The sequence below is a fragment of the Diceros bicornis genome, chromosome X (genome assembly GCF_020826845.1).
Source record: "Diceros bicornis minor isolate mBicDic1 chromosome X, mDicBic1.mat.cur, whole genome shotgun sequence".
Taxonomy (NCBI): domain Eukaryota; kingdom Metazoa; phylum Chordata; class Mammalia; order Perissodactyla; family Rhinocerotidae; genus Diceros; species Diceros bicornis.
Window position 1 is genome coordinate 99,696,074 of NC_080781.1, and position 15,127 is coordinate 99,711,200.

A 15,127-nucleotide genomic window follows, 5' to 3' on the forward strand; every position below is an offset into this window, starting at 1 on the left:
GACAGGGCAGTCCCAGGAAATCTCCCAATCTCTAGATCAGACTATTAAGCTAAGACATTAGGGTATGAAACCTGTTTATTCATATACCTGGGTCTTGGTGGGATGTCAGAAGAATTAATATTAAATTGCCTCTATCCTCACCAGTCTGACCTACCCTGATTGAGTGGGTGGAAGGTGAATCTAACATGCGACTAGCAGATATCTCTGGGAAAGAAGGTCAAGAGGAAAATCATGCAGAAAGGCAAGGTTGGGTGGGGAAGATATATGGGTGCTATGGTGGCTGTCAGGAAAGGAGTGTCCCTGAAAGGACTGCCAACCTTATTGCACCCTTCAGCGTCCGGAGCTGGGCAACCATGTCCGAGAGACAGTGCTCCTGAAAATTCAAAACAGCAGAGTCTTTATAAAGCCAGCCAGCCTGAAAGCAGGGATGGGGGAGGGGCACAAAGAACCACCCCTTCTTCCCAAGAGGAAGGAGAAAGGAATCACCCCTGAATCCCGGAAGAAAGAAGACTAAGGAAAGCTAGACACTCAACAGGAGCAGTCTGTATAAGGATGGAACATAACCCTGAATATTCTGTGACACCGAATGTGACATTCACACTGTCCAGAATCAGTACTGAACACAAATCTGGGAAATATATATTTGACTTTTCTGGTTTTGGTGATCTGAATATCAGTAACAGCAGATAAAAGCAAACTCAAAAGATCCAATGAAAAAAAGACCACCAGAACAAATGGGTCATTATTTCTATGCAGCTTTCAAGATTGCTGCTTCCTTCAACCTCTGTCCTCTGTTGGGGAAAATTTTGTGTGAGAAAAGGAAGAAGGCAGACTGTCTCTCACCTGGTGGTTCTCATTTTCCATTGGCACCTTCTTCTTCTCAACAGTTTGATCTCTAAGAGAAGATAAAAGTGCTATTTAGTTTACTCATGAAATTTCTCAGTCTGAAATGGATTATACCAATTATAGATTTAGGTTATAATGTTCCTTCCAAATTAGAAATAGTGTGAGCCTCATTGAGTAACTAAGGGTTCCTTCCTGAACTCTGCTACTAAAGAGAGATTTCAAATGCTCCGTCAAAAGAGAGGGGGTGGGGAGGGAGGAAGACAGACTAAAGACAATCATTAGTTGAGACATTCAGGAGATGATTAGAAGGAATAAAGAATTGGAAGAACAGAGAGGTGAGAAGGGAAATTATTAAAAACAAACAGAAAAAATCATCTCTTTTCTCAAAACTCCCCTATCCTATTAGGAAGGGTCAGGCTCCTTTACTGTATGATACAAAACACCACCTCAGGTATACTCAACTGTTTCTTAGCTTTGCTCAAGTACAGGTCTTCATCAATGAGTTCTTGTTCCTCTGGAACGGAGCATCTCCTGCAGTATAGAGAAGAAATCGTTTTTTTGGAAACCAAATATGCCCTTCACTTTTAACCTTTACTTTCCTCATAACTATGATAAGGCAGGGTAACAACCCTCTAACATTACAGAATTCAGATTCCACTCACATTACAAAACCTGGGTGCAGGTTAACATGTAGCAATTCTTATTTCAAGGCATACCATCATATAATTATTTTTGGTTCATATATCACCTTTCTCCCAAGACATTCAAAATACTTAACAGCTACAAAATTCATATTATGGTGGGCAGCACAAAGCATGATCTCTATTTTTACACAGTGAAGTTCAAGCACAAGAGAGACTTGTTTGTCTTGAGACCATACAAAGGTCTTGTTTGAGAGACCATACAAAGAGAATATTGCTGAGACTAGAACCTAAGTCTTTTGCCTCTCATCTACTAAGAAAGTAATTTTCAAGGGGATGTCTAGAAGCATGAGAATCCCTAAACTAGGTGGTGATGCCTGAAGAAGAAAATAAGAGGCTATGACAGAGAGCAGCAATAAGGAACTAGGAGCTTACATCATAAAAAGAACAGAACAGAGACTAGTGAAGAGGAGAAAAAGGAGAATTCTATAAATGAAAAGACATTTGCTATACGTAAAGCATAAGGAAGAGAATTTTAGGAGTAAAAACTGAAAGGAGTACTAGAAAATGTATTCAACGGTCAAAAGTAATCCTAGAAACAAATAAGCAAAAATTAATAATAATTGGAAACACTACGTTACACCCATTCTATAAACGGGCAAGTGTCCTGGAAGGCTATGTCTCCCAGACTAAGTGTAAACTGACAGGAGATACAGGATTCAAAAATGAGACTTCTAAGCACTCAGTCCCATATTCTAATCCCACAATCCCAGTTACTCTCCATGGAGAAGTGTTTAGGCATATCTGGAGATTATGGGGGAATGCTTACTCATTATAGACCTAGACTTCAGTTATTTAATTTCCTCCATTTTAAACATTTTTTTCTAAAAAGCATACTCTGTTTTAGTACCTTTTTTCTATCAGCATTTATCCTGCAAAAAAATTAAGTCAGCCAAATTGAAGCAAACTGAGTTATTATTATGACCTTTGTGACTACTAAATCAAAAACATTTGTTAAGTTGAAATGAATGCCCCTGGATATGCCAGGCACTATGTAGATGTTACATGCTACAAGGAACATATGGTGCATTAGGAAGACAAACACGTAAACAAATAGCATTGAATGTACAATAGGTACTACAACAGATTCAGGGACAGAAAGCACATGAAGAAAACCATCAGCTCAACCTGAATTGTAAAGCCCTTGTTCTCAAATAGTTTATAATCTCTTGAAAAGCCAAAGTAAATACATACGAAAAATATGCAAAAAATAAAAAACAGTATGTGAACAAATGTTAAGAATTAAATACCACAGGAAGCCGGAGTAACATCACTGTCAACTATTGTCAACAGGAGAAGTACCACAAAAAATGCTTAAGCTTCCCAGATGGATATGATTTGGATAGGCAGATGGAATGCAGAAAGTTACTGTAAGCAAGCGGAATGACACTACCAAGCCATGAAGGAGGGAATAAGCATGGCACGTGTAGGCAATAGTGAAGCCACGGGCCTGGCTAAAGCATAGGGTTTGTGTTAAAGTACAATGAAAAATACGATTGGGTAGGTAGGGTGAGACCAGTTAGCACAGGGGTTTGAATGCCAGGCTGAAGAGTGTGGACTTGAGATGAAAAGTGTTTTAGAATATGGAGACAAATCAGGAGTTATCTCTGGCATAATACTGAGTCTTAATCTTACCTGTACTTTGGATGGGAATTATAATAACAAAACCATCTTGCAGGTAATGTGGATGGATCAACCTTGCCAGGAAGCTTCCTCCATTTAAGACACTCATCACACTGTACCCATGTCTGGTCAGGAATCTTCCTGAATGAAGGAAAACAGAAGTATGACTGTGTATGTTCTAGCTCTGTGCTCTGTGTTACATTAGAAAAGCATGCCATAAAGGTGAAAGAACATAATTTTACACATGAAATGTGTTAGAATTATTATAGTCTAGGTGTCCAAAATGTATATATCTTGAACTTCAAAGATAAAATAATAATAGAACATCACCAGACATGGATATGAAAAATAGTAACAAGTATTAACATAGTGGGCTACCATTATTTATAGAGGTCAATAATATTTATCCTGTAATCTCTTGTTCTAAGCAAACAAGAGGACAATTTTAACTCTAAAATTTATTAACTAGGAAAGGATTTTATATATATTACAATATTCCCAAGAAATAAAATCCATAGGATCATTTTATTTGGTTCTATGCAATTCCGTGACAGGTTTGAAATGCATTTGTGGGAGTCACCGAAGCATCGTCATCAAAACGCCCTCCCCTTTCCCTACAGACTCCCTTGTCCTTTTTATTCCTTTCAAAAAGTCTTTGCTTATACTTCAATCAAAATTGTATTAGGTTGGTATTCCCAAAGTTAATCTTAAAAAGTAATATAAATTTGATTAAATTTCATAACTAGAGATGGTGGCTCCAGTCCAATAATTGGGCTAAATTATTAAGAAAAATTTTTTCCAGAGCTCTACTCTTAAAACACATATTCATTCCCATCTCCCCCAGGAAGCGTAACTCAGTCTCCTATACCTTACAGTGAATTTGTTTCTCTGTGAAAGGAGGTAGTCCATATATAATAGAAGTAGTCAGCATCTAAGGTGTGAAAGGTAGACTGGAGTGGGAAGAGGGAAGGCTAGAGAAAAGACACAGAAAGAGGGTAGAGGGGCACCTAGGGCCAATTTGAAAAACATGTAATTTAGCCTAGGGCGGGTTTTGTGGATGTTACATTTATACTGCTCTTATACTAGGGATTTCAATAAAGTGGTGTGTTTCTTTTTTGTCTTAGTTCAATATTTTTCTTATCTTTTTAAATATTGCTTTTTTCCAGTTATAAAAGTAATATAAACTCATTATAGAACAACTGGAAAAAACAGACAGATATAAAAAAGAAAATAAAAGGCACTTATAATTCTACCACTCAAATACAATGTCTTCTTCTTGTTTAAAACTATTTAACAAAGAGAACTCGTACAAATTTAGATATATAGTTTCCTAGCTCCTAGTTCCAGGGTGCTCTAGCCTTGCAACCTCTAAGCTCTAAGCTCAGGTCTGACCTCTGGTGTCTATATATTTCCATACAGCCACTGTTTTATTTAGAGCCAGAGCCAGCGAAAAGCAATTTCGGTGGTAGTGGGAGGGGAGAGGAAAGGTCATATTAGCTTTGGCTTTACATGCTTATGCACAGAATAGTCTCTTGCAGAAGCATGCCAATATTACTCTCTCGGGGACAAGCATTAGAGACAGCATCTCTCTGCCTCAGGTTACATGCATACTATGGTAGATCCTTCCATCCAGGGAGACAGGAGAGGCTTTTAGCTTGTGCTTGGAATAAAAGTAGTTGAAGAGGCTATACCATGTTCCCTTCATTGCATCCCTCCAGAAGAGTGTTGTGTTAAAGAACTTGGGTTTGGGGCCTGATGGCCTATATTTGAACCTTGGATCTACCACTCTCTACTTGTGTAATCTTGAGCAAGTTACTTAAGCTCTCAGTGTATCAGTCTCTACATCTGTAAAGAAGTAATAATACCCTCTACCTCAGAGGGTTGTTGTGAAGATTAAATAAATGTAAATACATGTAAAGAACTCAGACCAGTACCTGGCATATAAGTACTCAATAAATAATAATCATTATTACAATTCTACGTCCAGAAAGGTTGTATGATATGCAGACACACACTTCAGCAATATATTAACATCTGTTTCACTGCATTAATCATCACTTATTTGAAAGGCAAAAAAATGGCATCTCATCTTAATTTGCATTTCTTTGAAAACCATGGAGGTTGGACAGGAGCAGAGATCTTTAGAATAAGATAGTGATATTCATACAGTAGTTAAAACAAAATTTTATATCGTACATGTGTCTGATGATTGCCATTAAAAAAACCCAGCTGCCTACCCCAAATGAACCTTTAACACTCTAATCTTTGTCTTGATGGTGGTGTAACTGACTGTGTATGTGTTGTCATACCTTCTATCCTCTGTATTATGCTCCTTTCCTGGCTTACTGAGGCATTTCATCCTGATCCACAGTTTTGAGTGTAATTCCCTGTCTTAGATTCAATAAAGTCTACCTTTTTTCTGAGATGCTGAGTTCTCTACTTCTACTCTCAAATTCCTTGGTACAGTTCCAACAATGTTCACTAGGAATAAAGAGAAGGGAAGTTTGCTAACATTTCTAAATACCTACTATATGCTAGGCACTGTGCTAAAAATGTTATGTCATCTAATTTAATATACTCAGAGAGGTGAAGTGACTTACTTACCCAAGCTCACCCAACTATTAAGAAGCAGATCCAGATTTTCAACCCAGGAGTGTCTGATTTAAATGGCCATCATCTTCCACTATATCACACTGCCTGTAGGATAAACTGAGAGTACTAAACTCTTCATATTTATGATCCAAACCACACAAGTGTTAAACCAGAATGAAGAGGTCTATGGAATGATGAAATTAGTACCTGTGATTTTCTATTTTTAGTAAAACTTCCCTATGGGAGAAGCACCATCTTACCCTTGTTCTTTCCATTTGCTCTATGAACACTACCCCTAATACTTTTATATTCTCTATTTACTACTCACGGTATTGACCTGGCTACTGCTGAGATCTCAAAATTCTCTTGGGATGTCTTTTCTTTCCAATAAGCATTGAGCTTCTGGGCCAGAGCATTTATTGTCAACCTGAAAGAAAAAGTAAAAAGAAGTACATCAATGTTGAGGATTTGTTGAACAATTTTGTGATCTTTGAGATGGTCCCACCTCATAGAAGCCAACAATTTAAAATATTCAGCATAGGTCTGAACACCTACACTTTCAGAAACTAGAATGGGAATACACCGCCTTTGCAAATTACATGTCAAAATTACAAAGTCATAATGTTGAATAGTCACTTTGGCTGAAAAGGTAAAATGGTCAAAGTCCTAAAAAGTACTGTGTTCTCCAAATTTTCAGGGCTTTTAGAATCATGGGGAGGGGAGTTAACATTAGAGACAATGACCGTGAACTAAATTGAGAGGATTAAATCAGAGTCAAATATTGAAGAGTTGACAGGGAGTTATTCGATTGTCAGATGACCACAGGTAAACAATTTGGGACCAAGTTGAAAGACACAGAATCAAATGGTGCATCATATCTATCACAAATCAACCAAATATTAACTTAAAAATGTCTACATAGTTCCTCTTCATCCAAATGCTGACCCCCGGAAGTCATAGTACCAATGGACAACAAAGTCCCCACCAACCTTCTACTACACAGCTGTTAGTGTAGGCTGTACCCCAGTTCTGGCTCTTGTTCTTTCTCCTTTCTCTTTCTTCCCAAATGAATAACAGTAGACCCAGGGCCAAAAAATGTCATGTGTATAAGTCAAAATCTGAATTTTACTTTTAAAAACTGTCAATTTCTGGCCGGCCCTGTGGCTTGGTGGTTAAGTGCGCGCGCTGCGATGCTGGTGGCCCGGGTTCGGATCCCGGGTGCGCATCGAGGCACCACTTCTCCGTCCATCCTGAGGCTGAGTCCCACATGCAGCAACTAGAAGGATGTGCAGCTATGACATACAACTATCTACTGGGGCTTTGGGGGGAAAAAATAAAATAAATAAAATCTTTAAAAAAAAAAAAAAAACTGTCAATTTCTAACGCCTAATTCCAATTTAATTCTATAAGCCATAGGGGCTGGCCCCGTGGCTTGGCGGTTGGGTGCGCGTGCTCTGCTGCTGTAGGCCCGGGTTTGGATCCCGGGCGCACGCCGACGCTCTGCTTGTCCAGCCATGCTGGGGTGGCATCCCACGTGCAGCGGCTAGAAGGATGTGCAACTATGGCATGCAGCTGTCTACTGGGGCTTTGGGGAGAAAAAGGGAAAAAAAGGGGGAGGAGGATTGGCGGTGGATGTTGGCTCAGGGCCCGTCTTCTTCAGCAAAAGAAGGAGGACTGCCATGGATGTTAGCTCGGGGCTGGTCTTCCTCACAAAAAAAATAAATTAAAAAAAGAAAAAGCTATATAGAATTCCCTTACCTCACTTTTCTAAATCCTGTATCCTTTAAGGCAAATCTTAAGTCATACCTTCTACCTGAAACCTTTCCTATCTATTCTATGAAGGCATTTTTCCTATACCATACCACTTATGTTTTGATTGCTCAAACAGCCATTTTATTGCTCTCTAAGTTGTTTCATGTATGTGACAATATATTATTACAAATAGACTGTTAGCTCCTCAAAGACAGCAACCATGTATTGAATTCCTCTGGAAAAATCCACAAAGCCTAACCACTGTGCCATGCACAGTGTGGTGCTCAGTTAGTAGGCGTTGATTGCATTTCTTAAGCTGAATTTCAATGTAAAAATGTTGTAAGTTTGAGCCCTGATAGCTGCAGCTGAAATCTGATATCCACAACTATTAAACGTGATATTACAGATGATTTATTTGTAGACATTCCAGCAGTATGTATCTTTTAGCATTTGCAGTTCTGATGTCTCTAAGACACTTAGGATGAGTTTGTGATCACAGAAAACCTTCTCTAATCCCCCTCTCAAATTCCCTTATTTTTTAACTAAACATCTTTTCATTTTATATAAAATAGAGTAAAAAACGAAAACGATGCCAGAATTGGGATGAGTTATGCAAATTTATTATCCTCAAAAGACCCTGTATGCAGGACAGTATACTAGTTTTCTGTTTATAATAAAATGTGTAGCAGATATTAAGCTACAGAAGCCAGAAATCCTATATGTTTAACTGAATAAACCTATTGTCTATGGAATATCTCTATTTGGATCCTCTGCAATCACCTTCAACTCATCATACTGAAACTAAACATCACAAACCAAGGGTCTAACACCTCTAAAATTTAAAAGGTAGATGGGGGTGTGTGGCAAAAATGATATAAGATGTTAAGTAATTTTTAATATGTAACATTTGGATTTCACAAATCTTTATTTGGTTAATCACCAGAAAATCACTATTCCTTTCACTCAAGAGAAACAGAATGATTTGGCTTTGAGACTTTTGTCAAATTGATATCATTTCTAAATTCCACTCTTAAGAGTCAAGTCCTAGTCAAAGATTACAGGCCAGACTCCTACTTAAAAGACAATTTTACTTAAACTGAGAGCAGATAGTTACCATAACCACTGAGTAGCCCTAGCGACCAATTACCCTGAAATTAATTTGGGGTTGCCATCCAAATAGTTGTCTCTTTGTCAAGCACTAAACCTAAAATTCGTATGGTTTCAGATCAATTAAGGTACGACATTTAACTAATTTTATTACAGTTTTGTGCACAAAAACAAAAGAGATTTGGGGAATTACTTTTCCCCCACTCTAAGAAAAAATTTGCTACTGAGACTTCAAGGAAAATGACACCAAATGATCTCATACCTTCCTTCTTCATATTCCCGTAACACCCCTTGCCCTTTTCATGCCTTTGCATATACTTCCCTCCGCTTAGAATGTCCTCCCCCTATGTGTCCACCTAGCAAACTCCAATTTTTCCTTGAAGTTTAAGTTCAAATATAATCTTCTTTGTGAAGCTTTCCTTGACTCCTTTAGGCATATTTAAAAGTTCTTCCAATTTTGCATATATCCCCCATTAATGCAATTATTTTATAGGTATTTAAGTTTCTTATCTGCATACATCTCATCTTATTTGTTCACAGGCATTGAGGATTCTTATCTTTCATTCTTACGTCCCTAGTACTTGGCACATAGGAGATACCTCATAATGCTTGATGAAACAAGGAATGAATGATCCATCCCTCCCCAAAAGTTTTAAAACAAACTATTATATCCTGGCTTTAACAATTCCTTTCTGGGGCCAGCCTGGTGGTGCAAGCTGTTAAGTGTGCACACTCCGCTTTGGCGGCCCGGGGTTTGCCAGTTCGGATCCCGGGCGCGCACCGACGCACTGCTTGTCAAGCCATGCTGTGGTGGCGTCTCATATAAAGTGGAGGAAGATGGGCACGGATGTTAGCTCAGGGCCAATTTTCCTCAGCAAAAAAAACAATTCCTTTCTTTGTCTCCTAAAAATATCCTTGCTGGTTCAGCTTCAATGTCAAGTTCCTTTCTGATTCTTTACTGGTCTTATCTATTAAGTCTAGATGATTCCATAAAAACACATATATCTTTCCTGCTGCTCCAAGACTTTCCTCTCAGTCTGTTCACTGGCTTAAAGAAAATCTTTTGAAACAAACTTCAAACTGCTTCTGTTTTCTCCCAACATATTCAATATCTTCAGATTCACTCATCTCTTTTCATTAAGATAAATTCCAAGGCTCTTTGTTTCACCAGAAGTATTTTACTAAATGACTCCTATGCTCTTTCCATAATTTTTAAAGGTAAGGTTTGTCTCAGCTAGGCTCTATATATCATGTGTCAATAGGCTTTAATTTAAAAATCACATCATTTTATCTCTAATCTTAGAAAATAGATTTAAGGAATTCTCAGTTAACTTACCTGGTTGGTTTTTCGAGATGATTTTAGAAGATTCAGAGAATAGAATCATATCCAAACAAACTATCAGAAACATCTCAGGTTGAGAGTGACTCACCGGTACTCTTTGGTGTACTCAAAGTCTTGCTTGTTGTAGGCAGGTTTTAAGAAATTGCACTCAATGACTCCAATTACTCCCACACCTTCTCCATGAGTTGGCTTAGAAGAAAAATATTAATTTCAACACTTACATTACTGCTGACTGCCTAGAGGCATTTCCTTTTGATTCCAAACAATAATAGAAAGGTTACATAATGTTCATGGGCAAGGAAAGGCCAGCAAGATCTAGAGAAACACTCAGAATGTACTTCAATAGACTGCAAGTATTACATTAAACTAGAACCTCTGGCAGAGATTTTCTGCCAGGGCAGAGATTTGCAAACTATGATCCATAGATTCCCTAGGATTTTCCAGGGATTAACGGCCATCTCTACTTCACCCACACTACCTCCACTTTCATCTGTTTTATATTCTGGGATTGCCATAAGATTTCATTTGAACAAAGAATGACACTGCTAAAAAATCAAGGTTATATACTACTGTTCTAGGGAACTGAAATAAAAGTTCATCTGAAAACAAATTTAAGAATGCTATGTAATCATTACACTCTACTAAAATAAACAAGTTGTATATATGTAGGCTGCCAAACAACTACTAAAGAGAGTCAGACTTACAGTGATTATTAATTACAAGTTGATACAAGAGATTTTTGGATTTAAAATCTTTTTTTTATTCTTTAATGGAAGGAACTGAGTCAAGGTGTAATTAGACTGACACACAGACATGAGTAGTATAAAGATGATAAAATAAGAAAAAGCAACAAAGGCTGAAAACTAGCTATCCTGGATCTAATATAACTTTGTCCTACTGTCTAATATAAAGTCGTTTATCATTCTTTGTGCTTTAGCAATCTTATTTGTAAAATAGGAACAAATGGGATACTTGTGGCTATTACTACTTTAAATTGTCATTAAAACATTAAAGATGATGGGGCTGGCCCGGTGGTGCAAGTGGTTAAGTGCGCGCGCTCCACTGCAGCGGCCCAGGGTTCGCCGGTTCGCATCTGGGGCGCGCACCGACACACCACTTGTTAAGCCATGCTGTGGCAGCGTCCCATATAAAGTAAAGGAAGATGGGCACAGATGTTAGCCCAGGGCCAGTCTTCCTCAGCAAAAAAGAGGAGGATTGGCATTGGATGTTAGCTCAGGGCTGGTCCTCCTCAAAAAAAACCATTAAAGATGATGGTAATATTTGTATAGTTTGGTTTACAAAGTATTTTCACATAATTTATAACAATTAAATCTCTCAACCCTGTAAGCTGCAAGGTAGCTAGAGCAGGTAAAATCATTATTGTTGTTTCCATTTTACAGGTAAGGAAATTGAGCCTCAGAGAAATTAAATGATTTAGCCAAGGTTACACCGCTTGTAAGTAGAAAAGCCAGGACTCAAAATCCTGGTCATCAACCACTAAATTTTATGTATCTTCCACTATGCCTTATGATCTCCCCAAGAAAACAGAAAGAGCTATCTTTAACACTAATAAACTGATACACATGGCAGAGTTGCTGGTGTTCTAATTCTACTTCTTATTAACAGCTACATAGAAAATGCATTCAGTAAAGTTCCTGGGTTGATTAACATCTGAAACATGAGAAAGAGTTTTTCAACACAAGATAGCTCACTGGTAACACAGAATTCCAGGGTCAGATTTGACAACCAACATAAGATAGGAGTAAAAGCCATTAATGAGTCTATCCCCTTGGCAAATTTTAAATCCTCTTCCTACTCTTTTCAGCCTTCTCTGACAAGGCAACGTTAACCACTCACCTTCACCTGGCATCCCACCTTCTCAAAGGACTTTATGAGTCGGTTGTTATGATACATCATTACTCCAAACTGGTTATTATTCTTGCAAGAGAACCCAAAAGTTATTTTCACCTGCTTATTCTGAGAAGAAAATCATTAAGGAGACAAACACCAGGGGCTTTAGCAGACAAAATTTTGTACTCTATTATAGCAAAAACATCAAACACCATTGGATGTAAATTGGTACAACCTTTCTAAAGAGGGCATTTAAACAATTTGTACCAATAGCTTAAAAAATATTCTTAACCTTTAACAAAGTAATTCTCTTTCTAGAAATTTATCCTTCATAAACAGTCATGGAAGTCCATAAAGGTTTATGAGCTACAGAGATTTATCAATTAGTTATAATGGCAGAAAAAACAAACTATTTAAATGTTGACAATAAGGGAATGATTAAATAAATGTTGGTATATCCACATGGTCTATTATGCAGCTCTTAAAATTATGTCCTTGAAAAATATTTGGGAACATTAGGAAATGTTCAGAATATAATAGCAAGCATTATCTAAAACAATGTATATATAAATATATGCTTAGGAAAGACTGTAAGAAAACATACCAAATACCATCAGTGATTTAAAAATTCATAAATAATCACAAAACATTTCTTAACCCTTGCTAGTTGTTCAGTTCATTTCTAGGTCTCCCAGGTCCTGATAAGAGTTGTAAACAGTACAACACAAATCCACACAATTATAAGCAATAAGGTAAGTTCTGCCAATCGTATGAAACACAACAAAAGCAAAAGCACCAAGAACAAAATCACCTTTAAAGGTAAAGGACAACTAATAGTCCTGTAGTAACACATTTCATGGGAAGAAGTTAACAAGCTTGGATAGATGAAATTAAGAAAACTAATTATTATACGTAAATCATGAATAATGATGAATTTTTAACAAGTCCTACTGGATTTAAAAACCAATGTAAGAGAGTGAGAAAGATAAAAGGGAGATAGAGAAATTGAGATTTTCATTAAAACAAACACTAAGAAATCTTGATGCCTAAATGAGTTAAATGAAGTTATTTTTGTTACTTATCCAAAAAATGATCTCCATTGCCCCCTCTAACTGACAAGCTACTTGCATCAAATCAATGTGACAAATGAGTCAGATATGATACAAACACACAATACAAGTGGGTACATAGCACAGTAATGTTTGGCTCAGAACATATAATGTTCTAGGCTTCAGAAGCTCAAATAAAACCTCGAAAAAGACCCTATTCTAATGTAAAAACAAAACAGGACAAACTCCCCCAAACAAACAAACCAAAACTCTACACCATAAAATTAACATTTTTAAGATAGTCAAATACTTTCCTCTTGTTCTATACTTTAAAAATTCTAAATTATGGTGTAGGGGGTACAGTGGGTTAGGATGTTCACCAAATTAATACAAGGAGACAGGACAAGAGGAGAGAAGAGGACTTTGATAATTGAGGAATAAATAAGTCAGCATCAGTGATCTTGTTCTTAATGACCTTGGGGGAAATTTTATCAGGAGTTTCGTCTTACCCATGTCTATAAGTGAATTCATTCAGCCCAAATTATAACAGGGGAAGGTAACAAGTTTAATGAGAAAGGGGATTGAGGGGCCAGCCCCAGTGGCCTAGTGGTTAATTAAGTTCAGCGTGCTCTGCTTCAGCAGCCTGGGTTCAGTTGCCAGGTATGGACCTACACTGCTCTGTTAGCGTCCATGCCGTGCTGGCAGCCCACATACTAAAAAATAGAGGAAGATTGGCATGGATGCTAGCTCAGGGCACATCTTCTTCAGCAAAAAAAAAAAGAAAGGGAGGGGGGTCAAGAAGTGTTGAGGTACATACAGAACACATGCATGGGAGTTACCTTGATAGAAACGCAGAAAAGAAAGAAGCTAGAGACAGAAGTAGAGTATATCCTGAAACAGTTGTTGGAAAGCACTTCTTTAGACTGGCTTTGTTAAACCTATGGTGCTAAGATCCTAGTCTACATACAGTAATATTTTAGCTAATTTACCTACAGATGCTAACAATGCTAGCTCTGGTTTCGTTAAGTTGGGTTTGTTTAGGACTTAAATAAACTTTCCTAGTACACAAGGTATGTGTTCCCCAAAAGGAGAAAATCAATCTGCTTACGAGTAACACAGCTTTTTAGAAAGGGAATGATAATTTCTAATATTTGGTTGGAGAAGAAAGACAAAGCAAGCTAGGTAACACTTTTGATAAAGCAAATAGTGTGTGAACATGTTTCTTGAATCAAGAGCTGTGCTTAGTTACTAGAAAATAAATTAGAAAAGCAATTCTTTATAACTGCTTATGCATTCTTAGCCTTTCAAAGATTTTTTTTGTCCAAAAAGTCATCAACAAAGATAGACTTAATTTCCATAGCTCATCTTAAGATTTTCTCAAGTGTCTGAAATCCATTCCCAGTGAAGTGGAGGGTAAGTAAAAATAAGTAATTACTTCTCGGTGTGGCTGCCATTATGAGAAGCACTAGGAAATCCATGTCAAACCTGTTGAAGAATTATCTCACCCTAGAAAATCAACCTTTAATTTTCACCCTCCTAACTTCCATCAACATAAGTACGGAGTTGTTACGACAAAAATCATACTATGTCCAAAAGATTAATAAAATCTAGTCAACATTTTGCTTATTTCAATGAATGTAATATGTAACAAAATTCCAGTACAAACCAAACAGTGTGGACTATTTCTTATAGCAGAGACTCTCAAATCTGGCTACTCATTAGCATCAGATGAGGATTCAAAAATAAATATTTCTTACTAAAAAACGAGATTTCAGACTACTAAACCAGAATTTTCAAAATTTCAGGATGTTGTATTATTTTAATAATTTCCAGGTGATTTCTGATAAAACTGGTACACAGATTAGCAATTAAGAAATACCTCCTTAGAGTACACTGTAATAGGATTTGTACTATAACACACATTTTTGAATCGGAAAAAGAAAGGTTGTTTTTCTGTGCCAACTTGGAAATCTAATCCTCAAACAGAGGTCAACTTCATGTAGTTGTAAGGATACTGTGAAGGTAGGTTTATATACATCATATCCTACATTGGCCAGGCTCTTGGCAATCATCTGGGTAGTCACCTTCTTTTGACGCAGAAAAATTTTCATTCGTGGCTTCATATATAGAATACCACAAAATGCCTATGGAACAGTGAAGGGAAAGTTATTACACAGTATTGCCAATCCTACTGATATCCCCATAAAACACTGCTAGCAAATGAGATCTATTCTGGGCAAAGACGTGGCTCAGTTTCTATACCT

General features: G+C 37.3%; 1 protein-coding gene across 3 annotated transcripts in view; it reads right to left on the reverse strand.

Annotated features, from left to right (window-relative positions):
- The window catches only part of MORC4 (MORC family CW-type zinc finger 4), a 42,608-nt gene that overhangs the window by 11,648 nt on the left and 15,833 nt on the right, over positions 1 to 15,127 (reverse strand). For 2 of the 3 annotated variants that reach the window (XM_058536452.1, XM_058536453.1), the window contains exons 7-13: positions 14,879 to 15,007; positions 11,821 to 11,940; positions 10,052 to 10,152; positions 6,091 to 6,189; positions 3,183 to 3,311; positions 1,309 to 1,377; positions 844 to 895 (exon numbers count right to left, since the gene is read on the reverse strand). In XM_058536452.1, coding sequence (XP_058392435.1) covers positions 844 to 895; positions 1,309 to 1,377; positions 3,183 to 3,311; positions 6,091 to 6,189; positions 10,052 to 10,152; positions 11,821 to 11,940; positions 14,879 to 15,007 — 699 coding nt within the window. The remainder of the gene's footprint in view (positions 1 to 843; positions 896 to 1,308; positions 1,378 to 3,182; positions 3,312 to 6,090; positions 6,190 to 10,051; positions 10,153 to 11,820; positions 11,941 to 14,878; positions 15,008 to 15,127) is intronic. The other variant, XM_058536451.1, reaches the window with a different exon arrangement.